The sequence below is a fragment of the Heloderma suspectum genome, chromosome 6 (assembly GCF_057233095.1).
Source record: "Heloderma suspectum isolate Gila_16-S chromosome 6, 16-S_ref, whole genome shotgun sequence".
NCBI classification, from domain to species: domain Eukaryota; kingdom Metazoa; phylum Chordata; class Lepidosauria; order Squamata; family Helodermatidae; genus Heloderma; species Heloderma suspectum.
The window spans coordinates 82,871,080-82,888,942 of NC_139463.1; the positions used below are offsets into that span (position 1 = coordinate 82,871,080).

Sequence of the window (17,863 nt, forward strand, 5' to 3'; positions counted from 1 at the left end):
ACAGTGAAGTGTTGGGAGCAGGAATAAGAATAATGCAGAGATTATAATTATATCATGACATATTTTTTTAGAGAGGAAAATATAATACACAATATTTCACAATTCTGGGGGTTGGTCTTAAACTGTGAGATAGGATCCACAGAAACAAATTTTATATCACTACTAGGCAATGTGACAGTTTGGATTGCAAAGAACGGAGTTCATCTTTCCTTATTTCTGATGGAAACACCAAAATATGTGTTCCAGTAAACTGTTATGGAATGCTTATCAGAAAACAGTTCACTATGTAATGACTCAACCACGTAATACTAGAGAAGACCCTTGATGCAATCTCATTCCAAGTATTCCAGGTATGTTGCATTTGTTTCCATCAAATAACATTTCAAATTGATCTGATTTCTGTTTGCTCAGATATCTAATACTGTTATCTAATAATCCAATAAAAAATGTTAAGTTGACACAAAACCAATAGACCATTTGGTCTTTAATCCTTTTTTGCATATGGCAGAAATAGGTTTCAAGCAAGTTGAACACAGTTGAAGAGAGGCCTTGCTTCCTATATTGTATTCACAAATTGATTTATTTCCCCCCTAGTGTTGCCTCTCATCAAACAGCTTTTGGACATTTTTGAAATATGTTTACTAGAAGGAATATAGTGTGAGTGTGCCATATCTTCAAGCAGCTTTAATTCTCTCAAACAACCTTTAACTCTCTAAAAATATTATCAGCTTTCTCTAGCCCTGTCTAATTCACTATTTAAGTCTGTTTCTCTGATACTTCCCTTTATTCTTGTTGTTCTTGGAATCCCGTATGACAGAGTGGGGATTTCTGCAAAAATTTAACATTAGCATACGTTGCCATATCTGATGGGGAGGTACATGAACATCCATGCTTCCAATCTTCATGATTATCTCATCACTTTTTGAGGAGTGTTCATAGCATCAGTTGAACGTATGTGAATCCTTGTCTACAAACAGCATTGTCTATTACATAGTAGTGGCGTAGGTGTGCACATCCAACAAGGATTCTAATGCTCATGTAGGAACCAAGATTTCAATAGTGTGTGAACAGGTCCAATATTCAGATGTGGTTAATAAAAGCAGGCTGGCCAGGTGCAGGCCTAGCATGAGACAATCTGGGCAAGTTAATTAAATGTTTCACTAACAGACATTTGTGAGTCAGTACCTTTCACAATAGGGAACAATAGCAAAACTATGTAATTTTTTATGCTGGACTTAATGTTGTTAACAGGGGGCCCTTTAGATAGCTTTGTCTATTATTTGTTGTGAAGCAAGAAACTAACATTTCTTTCCCCACAACCACACACAGACCATTCCTCATATGTTAAAATGTTTGCCAAAACTGATAAAAAATACTCTGAGCATGTGCAGTTTTGCATTTTAAGCTCACTTAAATAACAGCACCACCATAGCTATATACTTCTGCTATCCATGCTCTCATCACCTGCCACACACTAGGTGGTCATTTGGCCTCTCCTCAGCTGGGAGACAGTAGACTTTGGCCCCAACATCCACCCCTAGCTGCACCACTGACTAAGAATATATGTCAATGCCAGTATTAAGGTAAGCTTGAACGAGGTTGAAAGGTTGTCACAGAGAGGAAGGTCAAGATCTTGTCTAGATCATCCCAGAGTGCAGGATACGGAATCATGGGCTCAATTTACAGGAAGCCAGATTCCGGCTGAACATCAGGAAAAACTTCCTGACTGTTACAGCAATATGACAATGGAACCAATTCCCTATGGAGGTGGTGGGCTCTCCCACACTGGAAGCATTCAAGACAAGGCTGGACAGCCATCTGTCAGGGGTGCTCTGACTTGGATTCCTGCATTGAGCAGGGGATTGAACTCGATGGCCTTGTAGGCCTCTTCCAACCCTACTATTCTGTGATTCTGTGATTCTGTGATTAAGGAGCTGTTCATTTTTTTTTTTTTTTGTAAGCTCTCAAGGTTCATATAAGGGTGTCTTTAGCATGACTTTTGTTTCACTTGGATGAGCCAGGGATTAAAATGTTATCCACACATTACAAATCCTTCCAATGACTAACCTTGGAGTCTAGTTGGTGGACTTGTGCCTCTTGGTGGGGAGGTGGAAGAAGAAACCAGGGACACCTAATGGACTGAATCCAGTCGCAAAATTTTATTAAAATCCCATTTATCTTTATTCTGTCAGTAAGTGGATATTCATATCTCCCCCATATGTGTTTGCTTTGCTGTACTAATTGCCTATCATCAACTCTTCCATACAGGATGATTCAAAGAAATAGAATGGTCAACCAATCCACTGTGACAGAGTTCCTTCTGATGGGATTTTCCAATGATCGTGATGTGCAAATTTTGCATTTTGTAATGTTTCTTTTCATATATCTAATAGCCTTAATGGGAAATTTTCTCATAATCATTGCTGTGGGCCTCAACCACCACCTTCACACCCCCATGTATTTCTTTTTGGTCAATCTATCAGTGTCAGAGGTTTTCTACATCTCAACCACTATCCCCAAATCCATGGCCGCTTCTCTGACAAACAACAAATTGATTTCTTTTGCTGGATGCGTTGCCCAGGTTTTCTTAGTTTTCACCTGTGCAGGTTCTGAGCTGGCCTTGCTCACTATCATGGCTTATGACCGTTATGTAGCCATCTGCCATCCACTGCAATATAGCCTAATCATGAACAGAGGTGCATGCTTCCAAATGGCAGCTGCTTCATGGCTAAGCAACTTGCTCCATGCATCTTTACAAACTTGTATCACTTTTACTTTAAATTTCTGTGGATCCAATGTGATTGGACAATATTTCTGTGATGTCCCTCAGTTGCAAAAGATTTCATGCACTGATACAAAAGTTAATCAACTTCTGATTTTGGTCCTTGGTACCACTGTGGACTCATTTTGTAGTGGGTTCATTTTTGTTTCCTATGGGTACATCTTTGCTGCTGTGCTGAGGATTCCATCCATTCAAGGCAGACATAAAGCTTTCTCTACCTGCATTCCCCACTTGACTGTCTTCTCTTTATTTATCATCACAGCTGCATTTTCATATATGAGGCCCAAAGCACTTTCCTCTATAACTATGGATTTGCTGTCTGCTGTTTTATACACAGTTTTGCCACCGCTACTGAATCCCATCATTTACAGCTTCCGGAACAAGGACATCCAAGAGGCTGTGTGGAAGATGTCAAAAACATATAAAGATCTAATATGATTGCTTAGGCTCCAACTCACACACACCAGAACTGTGCTTGTGCAAGGTCTCTGTGCTCAATTTTGGTTGATTCCCTTCTTCTTTCTGTCTGCAGCTCAGCCTCCAGCTAAAGCCTTTCTGACCCTCTGGAGAGGCTTCTGTGGGCTGAAAGCAGCTGCAGGTTGGTGTGCAGATAGGAAAGATCTTTGCACAAGTGACCTTCAGCTTGCATAAACTTTGGCTCTAATCCTCTGTTCCCAACTGCTCCAAATCATCCTCCCTGGAACCCCAAGGAGTGTTAAGAGTCTGCCATAACCTTACATGGATTACGTCGGTAGCCATGGGTGATGCATTTTATTTGTTAAAATAAAGAATTAAAGAAACACCTTTCTGAGTTAGATTTTGATGTGAAAACACCCTCTTGACTTTTGACCAGAGCTGACCCTTACTAGATTGAAACTTGGAATATGAATATATATATATATATATATATATATATATATATATATATATATGTTGTTGTTGTTCAGTTGTTCAGTCGTGTCCGACTCTTCATGACCCCATGGACCATAGCACGCCAGGCCTTCCTGTCCTGCGCTCTCTCCCTGAGCGTGCTCAAGTTCATATTCATTGCATCAGTGATGCTATCTAGCCAGCTCATCCTCTGTCGTCCCCTTCTCCTTTTGCCTTCAGTCTTTCCCAGCATCAAGGTCTTTTCCAGAGAATTTTCTCTTTGCAATAGGTGGCCAAAATATTTGAGCTTCAGTTTCAGTATCTGTCCTTCCAATGAGCACTCAGGGTTGATTTCCTTTAGGATGGAGTGATTTGACCTCCTTGCAGTCCAGGGGACTCATAAGAGTCTTCTCCAGCACCACAGTTTGAAAGCATCAATTCTTCGGTGCTCAGCCTTCCTTATAGTCCAGCTTTCACAGCCATACGTTGCTACTGGGAAAACCATAGCTTTGATTAGACGGACCTTTGTTGGCAAGGTGATGTCTCTGCTTCTTACTATGCTGTCTAGGTTTGCCATAGCTTTCCTCCCAAGGAGAAAGCATCTTTTAATTTCATGGCTACAGTCACCGTCTGCGGTGATCTTGGAGCCCAAAAAAGTAAAATCTGTCACTGCTTCCATTTCTTCCCCTTCTATATGGCAGGAAGTGATGGGGCCAGATGCCATGATCTTCGTTTTTTTAATGTTGAGTTTCAAACCAGCGTTTGCTCTCTCCTCTTTCACCCTCAACAAGAGGCTCTTGAGATCCTCTTCACTTTCTGCCATTAGGGTAGTATCGTCTGCATATCAGAGGTTGTTGATAATTCTCCCGGCAATCTTAATTCCGACCTGTGATTCATCCAACCCGATGTTTCTCATGATGTATAGGAGTGCATAAAAGTCACTTACCTGGTCTTGCAGCTTGCTTCGCGGTGGGGGGGAGGCGCTTCGCTGCTCCCCCCAAAGTTCAGGCTGGGGGGGGAGGCTTCCCACCTCATTATGTGTCATTAAGCCTAAAGGCCTACATTCCTTTTTAAAATTACTGAAAAATTAAATGAATTCACCCCCACTCATTGTACACTTTTAATTTTTTTAGAAAGATGTGAAAAAGGAATGTACATGTGTTTACATTTTTTCAGATATGGTTTCATTTCTCACCTTCTTTTGATCCCATCTCTTTTGAAATTTGGTGGGTATGATGGCTTGAGAGACATTGTGCTAAGTGGGGAAGCTCAGGTGGCTGCAGTGTCCAAGAAGTGTGTTTTACTAGCTTAGGTTAATACAACAGCTGATCTAAGCAGCATAAGAACAGTGAAATCATGGGAACAAACATCAAACAATCCCCCAGAGCCACCTTCTGGATACAACCACTGAAGTATGAGCAAAACTACTACAAAACAGTAGGACTGTGCACCACCTCATCACGAAGCCCAAATAACAAGGTGAAGCGGGCTGATCTGGAGCAAAATCCTCATGATACGAAGTGGGTCAGAGCAGTAGTGAGGCTCCCTGAGACAAAGCGCTCCCCCCTTCATTAAGCGCCTCCTCTGCCTCATATATTCAAAGCTCCCCTTAATGCCTGAGAAGTCCAGACAGGCTGTCTCCAAAGTGCATCAACTTCTGAAAGCTCACGTGGAGGGGCATGAGGAGGCGGAGGAGGAGGAGGGGGGACGGGAAGACAAGAAGACAAGGGAAAGCAGAGGGAGGTGAGTGCAGGAGGAGGAGGGACTGTGGCTTGGTGAATAGCAACTCTCAGCCAGAACCAACACCAGCAGCCTCCAATCAGAGAGAGTGGTGGAGGAAGGGGTATACATCCTTCAGCAAAAGGCTGCATTTGGTTATTGTGGTAGCTGTGTCTTTGGGAAAAGGCTGGTGTATGGGTAGATGATTGTGTGTGAGAGAGAAAGTGTCTATGCATTCCTTGGAGTTGTTCCTTCTTTTTTTCCTAGCCCATAAAGGGGCTCACTGGCTTTTGCCTAGAAGAAAACAGTTTCAAACATTAGTATCTAATAGGGATGTACGAAAGTTCCGCCACGGATCTCGGGGAGGCCGAATGCCAGCGCATTCGGCCCCCCAAAATTGGTGGTGGAATGCCCCCCCACCCCCCCGGGACGAGACTTACCTTGGGTGGATCTTCCTGGCGGCGGCGGCTCCGCTGGTGGCTCCGGTGGCAGTGCGGCGGCTGTGGTGGTTGGTCTTCCGACCGGCTGCCGCCGCCGCCATTTCCAGGTGAAAACAAAAATAAAAAAACGTGATAGGCTATGTAAAGATTTACATAGCCTATCACGGCTAGATTTTAAAAAAACACCGTGATAGGCTACGTAAACCTTTACGTAGCCTATCATGGCTGACTTAAAAACAAAACAAAACGCGCGTATGCAAACGTTCCTTATTTTGTGTTGTAAAATTTTGTGTTATTTGTGTTCCTTATTTTGGCATGTCTTAGTCTACGTAAACATTTACGTAGACTAAGACGGCAAAAATAAGGGGAACGCAAATAGCGTAGACGCTACGCTATTTGCGTTCCCCTTATTTTTGCTGTCTTAGTCTACGTAAATGTTTACGTAGACTAAGACGTGCCAAAATAAGGAATGCAAATGGCGGTGGCCATGGCCACTGCCATTTGCGTACGAGTGTTTTTTCCTTTTTTTTAAATCAGCCTTGATAGGCTACATAAACCTTTGAGCCCATTATTCCGTGTCCTGCACTCTGGGATAATCAAGAAGAGATCCTGGCCTTCTTCTAGGGTTGGCGGAGAATTTCTCCCCAAACCTTCGGGGGGCCGAGCACCAACGTGTTCGGCCGCCCGAACAAGTTTCGGGGAGAAATCCTCTGAACCCCCCCGCACCCCGCACCCCCCCCGGGACGGGACTTACCTTCGCCAAATGTCCCTCCCGGCGGCGGGTCCGGCCGGCGGTTCAGCGGGTGTTCGAGCGGGGCGGGAGCGGCAGCCGGTCTTTCGACCGGCTGCCGCCGCCGCCATTGCAATAAAAGAAAAAAAAACGCCCCCTGATAGGCTACGTGACGATTCACGTAGCCTATCTCGGCTAGATTTGCAAAGTCAGCCGTGATAGGCTACGTCAATCATCACGTAGCCTATCACGGGTGACTTAAAAAAAAAAAAAGTGTGTATGGATAATGGCGGCCCCCATAGGGAGCCGCCATTCCCGTTCCTTATTTGGTCGCTGTAGTCTACGTAAAGATTTACGTAGACTACAGCGACTAAATAAGGAACGCGAATGGCGGCTCCCTATGGGGGCCGCCATTCGCGTACGCGCTTTTTTTTTTAAGTCACCCGTGATAGGCTATGTGACGATTGACGTAGCCTATCACGGCTGACTTTACAGATCTAGCCATGATAGGCTACGTGAATCGTCACGTAGCCTATCAGGGGGCGTTTTTTTTTTTTTTTTAACTTTCGCGTTCGCGGCCGGGCGAGGCGGGAAGCCTCCTCCCCGGCCTGAATTTCGGCCAGGGCGAGAAGGGAAGCCTCCCCCCCGGCCTGAACTTCACAGGGGGAGCAGCGAAGCACCTCCCCCCCACCGCGAACGTCCATCGAGGACAGGTAAGTGACTTTTGTCCACCCCTACCTTCTTCTCTCTGACAACCTTTCAAGTACTTGAAGAGCGCTATCATATCTCCCCTCAGTCTTCTCTTCTCAAGGCTAAACATGCCCAGTTCTTTCAGTCTCTCTTCATAGGGCTTTGTTTCCAGTCCCTTGATCATCTTTGTTGCCCTCCTCTGAACCCTCTCCAGTTTGTCTGCATCCTTTTTAAAGTGTGGTGCACAGAACCGGACACAGTACTCCAGATGAGGCCTAAGCAGTGCTGAGTAGAGGGGAACTAGTACTTGCCGGGATTTGGAAGCTATGCTTCTATTAACGCAGCCCAAAAGAGCATTTGCCTTTTTTGCAGCCACATCACATTGTTGGCTCATATTCAGCTTGTGATCGACAACAATGCCAAGATCCTTCTCACATGTAGTGTGGTTGAGCCACGTATCCCCCATCTTGTAACTGTGCATTTGGTTTCTTTTTCCTAGGTGCAGAACTTGGCATTTATCCCTATCAAATGTCATTCTGTTTTTTTCTGCCCAGTGCTCCAGTCTGTCCAGATCACTTTGAATTTTGTTTCTGTCTTCCAAAATATTAGCTATACTGCCCCATTTTGTGTCATCTGCAAATTTGATCAGCATTCCCTGCACCTCCTCCTCCAAGTCATTCATAAAAAGGTTGAAGATCACTGGGCCCAGGACTGAGCCCTGCGGTACCCCACTCGTTACCTCTCCCCAGTTTGGGAAGGTCCCTTTTTACCCTTTTTGAACATAGGAACAACGTTAGCCCTCCTCCAGTCATCTGGCACTTCCCCCGTCCTCCATGATTTCTCAAAGAGAATAGATAGCGGTTCTGAGAGTTCTTCTGCCAGTTCCTTTATCACTCTAGGATGCAGTTCATCTGGCCCTGGAGATTTGAACTAATGCAAATTAATTAGGTGTTCCTTGACCACATGCCTATCGATCTCAAGCTGCAATCCTGCCCCTTCAGCCTGTACATCGCCTTTGCCAGGGGGGGTCATAGACCCTCTTTTGGGAGAAGACTGAGCCAAAGTAGGAACTGAGAACCTCTGCCTTTTCTTTGTCATCTGTTATCCTTTTGTCGCCCTTATTTAATAGCTGAACAACCAATTCCTTCCTCTGTCATTTATTATGCACGTAGCTGAAGAAAGACTTTTTGTTGCTTTTAACATCCCTCGCTAACCTCAACTTGTTCTCAGCTTTAGCCTTCCTGACACCATCCCTGCAATTCTGTGCTATCTGCCTGTACTCTTCCTTTGTTACTTGGCCTTCTTTCCACTTCCTATATGTGTCCTTTTTTGTTTTCAGGTCATCCCAAAGCTTTTTGTGAAGCCACATTGGCTTCTTCTGTTGTCTTCCACCTTTTCTTCTTGTTGGAATGGTTTGTGATTGTGCCTTGAGAATTTCCTTTTTTAAAAGCTCCCACCCATCTTGGACTCCTTTTCTCATTAGCGTCGCTTGCCATGGGACCTTACTGGTCATTGTTCTGAGTTTATGAAAATCAGCTTTCCTAAAATCCAGGGTACACGTTTGACTACACTCAGCTTTTGCTTCCCTTAGAACCAAGAACTCAAGTACAACATGGTCACTTTCCCCCAGAGTTCCTGTAACTGCTACTTTATCCACTAAGTCATCTCTGTTGGTTAGGATCAAGTCAAGGATAGACGATCTTCTAGTTCCTTCCTCTACTTTCTGTAGGAGGAAGTTATCCTCCACAAAAGTCAGGAATTTCCTGGAGGGGCCATGTTTTGCAGAATTTGTCTCCCAACAAATATCGGGGAAATTGAAGTCCCCCATTACTACTACATCATGCTTCCTTAAAACATTGGCTATTTGCTTTTCAAAAGTTTCATCCTTGGCTTCTCCTTGATTGGGTGGCCGGTAGTAGACTCCAACCACCAGGTTCCTTTTATTCTTTGCTCCATTTATTTCAACCCAGATGCTCTCGATGGGGCTACCAAGCTCCTCCTCCTGTCTTTCTGTGCAGAGATATGTATTTTTCACATACAGTGCAACCCCACCTCCCTTTCTGTTCCTCCTGTTCTTTTTGAACAAGTTATATCCTTCAATTGCTGTATTCCAGTCATGAGAGTCATCCCACCAAGTCTCAGTTATACCTATCAGGTCATAATTTCCCTCTTGTATTAAGAGTTCAAGTTCGTTCTGTTTGTTTTCCATACTCTGGGCATTAGTATATAGACATCAAAGACCATGTGCTTCATAGTCTGGCTTTCTTCCTACATGTGTCTGAAGACTATTATTGGGTGCTATCAGAGCTGTTCTCTCCATTGCAGTGCATGTACCTATGTCCATTGTTGCCCCCATCATTACATCTCCCTTCCCCGTAGGATTCAGTTTAAAGCCCTCCTGATGAAGTTCTTCATGCTGTGGCCAAACACATTCTTCCCATCCTTTGTGAGGTGCAACCCATCCCTAGCTAACAGCCCATCTTCCAGGAAGTATAGTCTGTGGTCCCAGAATCCAAATCTCTCTCATCGGCACCACCTTCGTAGCCATTCATTCACCCGGAGTATTTTTTGTTCCCTTTCTATCCCTCTTCTAACTACTGGAAGGATGGATGAGAAAACTACCTGGGCCCCAAAGTTCTTGAGTTTCCTTCCCAAAGCTTCAAAGTCTGATGTGATCTCTTCGTAGCTCCGCTTGGCGGTATCATTTGTTCCCACATGGATGAGAAGAAAGGGATACCTGTCAGTGGGCTTTATGAGTGCAGGCAACCTTTCAGTCACGTATCTAATCTGTCCTCCCGGGAGACAACATACCTGGCGAGTCCATGGGTCTTCGCGACATACTTGGGTCTCGATCCCATGCAGCAAGGAGTCTCCCACTACTACCACTCTTCTCTTCTTCTTGTAGGCCTGGGTTTCATCGCCTCTGTTTGACTGACCTTCAGCCTCTTGCTCACTCTCATGCAGGTTCCCCTGTGATTCCTCCTCTGCAGGCTGTCCTCCAGTCTCATCTGCAAGAACCTGGAATCGGTTCCACAGCTCCACTGCTTCCACTGGTGCAGAGCGGTGTCTAGTTCTTCTTCTCCTAACTGTCACCCTTTTCCAAGGAGTATTCTCTACTCTATTTTTCTTCACCTCAGCATTTCCCACTGCCTCATCTTGCTGTTGCTCTTCAAGCTTCTGGTCTTCCCTTTGCTGCTGTAGTTCCCCCATTCTGTTCAAGAACTCTTTGTGTTCTCTTATTCCCTGGAGGGTCAACAGTCGCTGCTCCAGTCCACTTACTTTTTCTTCCAGCAGCATGATCAACTTGCACTTGTTGCAGGTGTAGGCCATGTTGTTCTTAGGCAAGAAAACAAACGTTGCACACACCTTGCAGGTCACCACCACTGGAGAGTCTTGTCCTTCCATAGCCTCTTTTCCCTTTTTGTGTCTAGCTTTGTGATTGTTCTAGACTAGCCTGTGCCTGCTCCTCTACTTAGTAGATGTTAAAAGCAGAGTCCCACTGGTGTGAAAGTGTGTGTAACAAGACAAATAAATGGAAAAAAGTAAGTTTAAAAAAAGAAAAGTTAGGGGCTGCCCCCTTGACCTCCCCTGCCGAACTCCCCTGGCCAACTCCTGTTTGCTCCCCCTGTGCGCTCTTCGCTCACTCTCTGGGAGCTTGCCTGCTTCTGTAGTCCCTGGACCAGCTGGAGCAGCTTGCTCTGCTCTGCTCAGCTGGGAGGCCAGAAAAAGTAGAGTCTTGATTCTTTTTCAACTCCCTGAGGCCTTCTCCTGCTGTGATAAAAGGATCAGGTAGCAGGTGATGAGTAAGAACCCTGCCCAAGTCCCTGATATTCCATTGCCTGTCAGACTAGATGGTAATACTGTGGTAGATAACAAATGGTCTGACCTGCTATAATGTGGTTGATTAGGTTCCTGTAGCACTAGAGCATTTATGGTTAGGTCTGGCTGCTAGCTCTGCCTCTGACCGTGAACATTTTATAGCCATATAACTCCCAACTCCATCTCTCCCCCACCCCCAAGGGTACTAACTATAAGCTATCAGAAGCTAAAGCAAATCAATCCCCCTTACCTTACAACTTAAAATTCCACGTTCATTTTTAGGTGTTGGTGTTGGTTGCTGTTGTTTTTAACCCTTTCTTTGAATCCATGAAGTTATACCTTTCTCCATACCTCGAGTGGGCCTCTGGATATGAAGATAGGACTACCTTGCTTTGTTCCAAATTGATAGGCCTGGCATGATCTCACTTGTGATTACCAATAATGATTTATATGCCACCCCCCTCTTTAATCATCTGTGAAGCAATGTCCTGCATATAACTGTTGTTATATAATGTTTATTTTGTGTGGCCTCTGTGAGGCTATCATGTATCTTAGTAGGCCTGAGGCCTTGTTTTGTTACTGTCAAGGGCCTGTGTAGTAGTTGCTTAGTGATGTTCTGAAGGTAGGGATGTATGCATCCCTTACCTGGCTCCGCGCAGGGGCATCCACAGTGGGGAGGAGGCGCTCCATCCCTCCCCCCGGAATCCTCCCTGGCCTGGCTCTGCAGAGCCGCCGACCAGGGCTGTCTGCAGCCAGAGTTCTGGCTGTGGCTGGGCTGCTGCGGCAGCAAATAGCAGCCGTCGTAGCAGCCGCCATTTGCGTCCTTGCAGGCAGCCGTGATAGGCTACCTAAGTATTTAAGTAGCCTATCAGGGCAAAGAGCAGGGATGCAAACGGCAGCCGCTATGCCATTTGCGCCCCTGCTCTTTCCATGGTAGGCTATGTACGTACTTAAGTAGCCTATCACGGTAAAGTAGGGATGTACGAAAATCACTTACCTTTCAGGGATTATGCTGATGGGGGGGGGAGGCGCTCCATCCCTCCCCCCGGAATCCTGGATGGGGGGAAGTGCTCTGTTCCTCCTCCCCCCCCGGAATCCTGGCCAGCTGGCTGTGCTCTGCAGCAATTCTGCGGAGTCACCGGCCAGCTCTGCCAGCAGCCGGACATCCAGCTGCTGGCTAGCAGGGACGCAAATGGCGGCGGCCATAGCCGCCGCCGTTTGCTTTCCTGCAGTCAGCCATGATAGGCTACGTAAATGTTTATGTAGCCTATCACGGCTGATTTTTTAAAAAAGAAAAAAACGCGCGTAAGCAAATGGCAGTGGCCATGGCTGCCGCCATTTGCATTCGTTATTTTGGCATGTCTTAGTCTACGTAAACATTTACGTAGACTAAGACAGCGAAAAAAAGGGGAACGCAAATAGCATAGCGTCTACTAAGACTAAGACAAATAGCGTAGCGTCTACATAGACTAAGGCGTGCCAAAATAAGGAATGCAAATGGCGGCGGCCATGGCTGCCACCATTTGCCTACACGTGTTGTTGTTGTTGTTTTTAAGTCAGCCGTGATAGGCTATGTAAACATTTACGTAGCCTATCATGGTGTTTTTTTAAAATCTAGCCGTGATAGGCTACGTAAATCTTTACATAGCCTATCAGGATTTTTTTTTTTAACCTGGAAATGGCGGCGGCGGCAGCCCGTCAGAAGACCGGCTGCCGCAGCTGCCACCACCGAACCTCCACTGGAGCTGCCATCAGACCCGCTGCCGCCAGGAAGATCCAACCAAGGTAAATCCCATCCCGGGTGGCGGGGGGGCGGGCCATTCCACCACCGATCTTTGGGGGCCGAATGCGCTGGCATTCGGCCTCCCCGAGATCCGTGGCGGAACTTTCATACATCCCTACGGTAAAGGCAGCCATGCAAATGGCGTAGTGGCTGCCAGAAATACTTATGTAGCCTATCATGGCAGCCTGGCAGGATGCTAATAGCGGTCGCTACGACAGCTGCCATTTGTGGCCGCAGCAGCCGGCTGAGAGACCAGCCACCGCCGCCAGAGCTGCCGCCACCGCCTCCGCATCCACCCCAGGTAAGCTTCGTCCTGGGGGGATTCCGCAGGGAGGGGGAGGCCGTTCCGCCACGGGTTTTGGGGGGCTGAATGCCAGTGCATTTGGCCTCACTGAAATCCATTGTGGAATTCTCCATCATCCCTATCTGAAGGGGGAGAGAGATACAGCCACTTTAAATATTGTTAAATGTGGGCTGGATCAAGTAAATTTAATTCTAATTCTCTAGGGATACTAGCTAGAGGGAAAAGAAGATTTGGGAAATGACAGTTAAGGAGTTGACAGTTGGAGTCAGTCTGTGGACAGTGAGGGAGGAGGTCTGCTGGTGTGTGGGTGATGTTTTAGAAAGACTAGGAGTAAGATGAGGAGAAAGTGAATAGCTAAGACCTGGATGTTAAGCTACTCTTTCTATGTCTGATAACCATACATGGCTGGTGAAGATCAGGAGTAGGGAGTAGGGATGTCAGAGAATTCTGCCACGGATCTCAGTGAGGCCAAATGCCAGTGCATTCAACCCCCCAAAATCTGTGGCGGAACGAAGCCCCCAACTCACGAAAGGCACGCAGAATGGAGCACTTACTTGCTGCCGTCCACGCTGACTTGTGAATGGCGGCCGCCCTGCAGCCACCATTCACTTCTTCATCATAGCCATGACCAAAACAGCGTATGCAAATGGCAGCGGCTATGGCGGCTATGGCGGCTGCCATTTGCATTCCCCCCCCTTTTTTTTTTTTCTGTTTTAGCCTACGTAAATATTTATGTAAGCTATTATGGCGGAAAAAAAGGAACGCAAATAGCACCCACTAAGCGATTTGCGTTCCCCTTTTTTTTCCCGCCGTAATAGCTTACATAAATATTTATGTATGCTAAAACAGTGAAAAAAATGGAACGCAAATGGTGGCCGCCATAGCTGCAGCTAGGGATGGCGGAGAATTTCTCCACAAATCTCCAGGAGGCCGAATGCCAACGCATTCGGCCCCCCGAAATTGGTGGGGAAATTCTCCGCCGGCCCCCCGCCCCCCCGGGATGGGACTTACCGTGGCCGAATGTCCTTCTCGGCGGCAGGTCTTGGTGGCGTTTCGGCGGCGTTTCGGCAGGGGCGGGGGCGGCGGCTGGTCTCCCGACCAGCTGCTGCCGCCGCCATTACAAAATAAAAAAGTAAAGTTAAAAAACAACAACAACACACCCGTGATAGGCTACGTGATGATTTACGTAGCCTATCACGGCTAGATTTCCAAAGTCAGCCGTGATAGGCTACGTAAATCGTCACGTAGCCTATCACGGGAGACTTTGAAATAATAAAAAAGAAGAGCGTACGCAAATGGCGGTGCCCATGGGCGCTGCCATTTGCGTTCCTTATTTGGACAGGGGTAGTCTCTGTAAAGATTTACGTAGACTACAGCAAAAATAAGGGAACGCTATTTGTGTTGCCCTTATTTTCACCGTAGTCTACGTAAATCTTTACGTAGACTAGACGTGCCAAAATAAGGAACGCAAATGGCGGCGCCCATGGGCGCCACCATTTGCATACGCACTTTTTTTCCCCCCAAAGTCACCCGTGATAGGCTACGTAACGATTTACATAGCCTATCACGGCTGACTTTGGAAATCTAGCCATGATAGGCTACGTAAATCGTCACATAGCCTATTATGGGTGTATGTGGTTTTTTTTTACTTTACTTTTTTTTTCGTGGCCAGGGAGACGGGGCGCTCCTCCCTGGCCTGAATTTCGGTGGTGAGGGATGGGGCACCTCCCCCCCAGCCTGAATTTCAGCTGGGCGGGGCGGGGCGCCTCTCCCCCCTCACCTGAACTTCAGGGGGAGAACCGAAGCTCCTCCCCCCCACCGCGAAGCAAGCTTCGAGAAAAGGTAAGGGACTTTCGTCCATCCCTAGCTGCCACCATTTGCATATACTGTTGTTGTTTTTTTTTGGCTTGCTGTGATAGGCTATGTAAATACGTAGCCTATCATGGCAGCTTCACGGGACATAATTAGCGGCTGCTACGGCGGCTGCCATTTGCATGTGCAGCAGCCCATCTGTGGCCGGAACTCCAGCTGTGGACAGCCCTGGCCACCCCAGGGAGGATTCCGGGGGGAGTGACGGAGTGCCTCCCCCTCACCGCAAATCCAAGCTGCAGAAAGGTAAGTGACTTTCGTACATCCCTAGGGAGCAGGTGGCCATATTAGCCAGAAGGCTGCCCTAAGATCTTGCCAGAAGAAGGTTTCCAAAGCAGAGAGTAAAAACACTGATAAACCCTTCAAGCAGAAATGCAACAGGAGGATCTTTGGGAGTCAAAGGAATACTGTACCCAAGAGCTGGACCTGGTTGTAAGTGTCTTTGGATGGGGTGGAGGTTTAAGGAATTTGGCCTCAGGTAAAAGAAGAGATTACAAGGTTTGTAGCAGCAACAGTATCTCTTTAGTCCTTTAGAATGGTCAATAAGCAGTCTTCTGAAAACTCCAAAGTAAATGTGAGTAATCCCTTATGTAGAAACTAGCCCTTTATTCAATAAATTATTATGAATTAACTGGTTTAATCATCCATTGTGTCTCTACTGTTCATGCCCATCTCACACTTGAACCTCTTATACCAGGTACTAGGAGGTTTAAAGAATTCTAACAGAATTGGTAGCAGCAGACAGGGGTCAGGTTGTGGAACTCTGAGTTATAGCAGACAGTTCCTGAGCCCCTGAAATATAACAAATGCTGGCCTTGGGGAGGGGGAGAGCCAACAACAGACAGCTGCAACAGCTAGGGATGGCGGAGGAATCTGCCCCAGACTCCAATGAGGCCAGATTCTTTAGAATCTGCCCCCCCAAGTCTGTGGTGGAATGGACTACCACCCCACACAAAATTCCCCCGGATGAGCCCTACCTGCCTCCGGCCGGTCCAGGTCCATCCTCTGCCCCGGTCTGCAGATGCAAATGGCGTCTGGCGTAGCGGACAACATTTGCATCCCCACTTTAGCCATGATAGGCTACATAAGTATTTACTTCCTGTGGGGGGAAGGCGAAGCCCCTGTATAAAGCTTTGACAAAGGAAAATATCATCCACTGGAAATGGACAAATAAAATGGAAAAGGCTTTTCTTGAGCTGAAGCAAGCCTTGTTGTCGCCACCCGCTCTGGCCTTACCAGTTCCCAACAAACTGTACCGGCTCTATGTACATGAAAATAAAGGAGTGGCATCAGGGGTTTTGACCCAAAGGACAGGTCCTTCCTGGAGACCTGTAGGATACTACTTGAAGACTCTGGATCCAACTGCAAAGAGATGGCCTGCTTGCTTAAGGGCCGTGGCAACAACTGCGCTTTTATCCGTCACACCAGTCACACTATGAGATCTCCCTGCTTTCAAGCCCAGGCCTCATCCTGCCACCTTGCTCCCTGAGCCAGATCTAAATTGTCATGAATGTTTAAAAATTTTGAGTCAGGTAACTCTGATCAGGCCTGACCTCACTGATTCCTTGTTACCAAAGCCAAACCTTGAGGTGTTTGTAGATACACAAGATGTGCAGTAGTTACTCTCGAAAAGGCGCATGGAAAGAGTGCCAATCCCAAAGAAAGAAGAGGCAATGCTTTGGCAGATAAGGCTGCAAAAGAAGCCGCACAAATGAGAAGTGAGGAGGTGCATTATGAAAGACCCCTAATCCCATATTTGAGTACAGACTTGGTTCCAATCTACTCTCCAGCTGAGAATGAGAGAGCTCTTAAACACAAGGCAAAGCAAACTAAAATTTGCTCAGAGACTACATTAAAATGGCCACAGGCCTTGCCAATCGCCTTAACTCAAATACAGTGCACCCCCAGGGGAAGTATTAAATTGACACCATTTAAAATGTTGTATGGGCGCCCACCTCAGATGTTACCTATGGCTGATAGCTTAAATATAAACTTAAAAGTAAGGGCTTTAAAGATCCATGAATATGTTACTGCCTTGCAGTCTGTTTTGTCTTGTCTTCACAGGTTCGCAGCACCATACCAATCCTTGCCTTTAGATGCTCCAGTGCATAATTTCAGTCCTGGTGATTAGGTGCTGATCCAATCCTGGAAAGATGAACCACTTACTGAGAAATGAAAGGGTCCATTCCAGGTTCTACTCACCACTCACACGGCTATAAAAGTTGCTAGAAGAAAGAAGTGGATCCATCACACCCGCATAAAAGCATCACCTGCACCAGAGAGGGTCACACCGGAAGCTGACCCACCTGAAGACCACCGTTAAAGTAGCAAACCACTAGAAAAATAGGGCAACTTATAAAACAAATGAGTAAAAACTGTGATGACACTGTAATAATTGGAAAACAACTGTCAGATTCAGAACTAAACAGGGTAGGGGGTGAACTAGTTACAGGATTGCTTACCCTGGGTTTATACCCAGAAATTATTGCAGAAAAAGCATCCTAGGCCTCACTTGCCATTTAGAAGAAACCATCAGTGCCACAGCCATAATGGTAGGGGCCATGGAATCTGAAATTGAAGATCTCAGCCAGCTAGTGGCCCAGTATCAGTTTGTTTTAGATTATCTCTTAGCACGCCAAGGTGGCTTCTGCATCCTAGTGAAGCAAGGGTGTAAAGTAAAGTTCCATGATTTAAACAAAACCATAGAAAATGAAATCGCCAAACTACAAGATATGATTGGACAGAATTATTCAGGAGCAAGTGATCCTTGGTTATAGTTGACTTCCTGGCTCCCTGATTTTGCATGGTTAAAACAACTTGTAATCAATGCAGTTTTGTTTGTTATGATACTATTGAT

The 17,863-nt window shown here is 46.3% G+C and overlaps 1 protein-coding gene across 1 annotated transcript; it reads left to right on the forward strand.

Annotated features, from left to right (window-relative positions):
* Nucleotides 1-2,269: 2,269 nt before the first annotated feature.
* On the forward strand, nucleotides 2,270-3,220 carry LOC146341533 (olfactory receptor 14A16-like). Its single transcript, XM_084808368.1, has one exon. The coding sequence runs from the start codon at nucleotides 2,270-2,272 to the stop codon at nucleotides 3,218-3,220; it is 951 nt and encodes a 316-aa protein (XP_084664494.1).
* Nucleotides 3,221-17,863: the final 14,643 nt, after the last annotated feature.

Coding starts and splice junctions, on each gene's coding strand:
- LOC146341533 (XM_084808368.1), top strand. CDS start 2,270: ATGATTCAAAGAAATAGAATGGTCAACCAATCCACTGTGACAGAGTTC.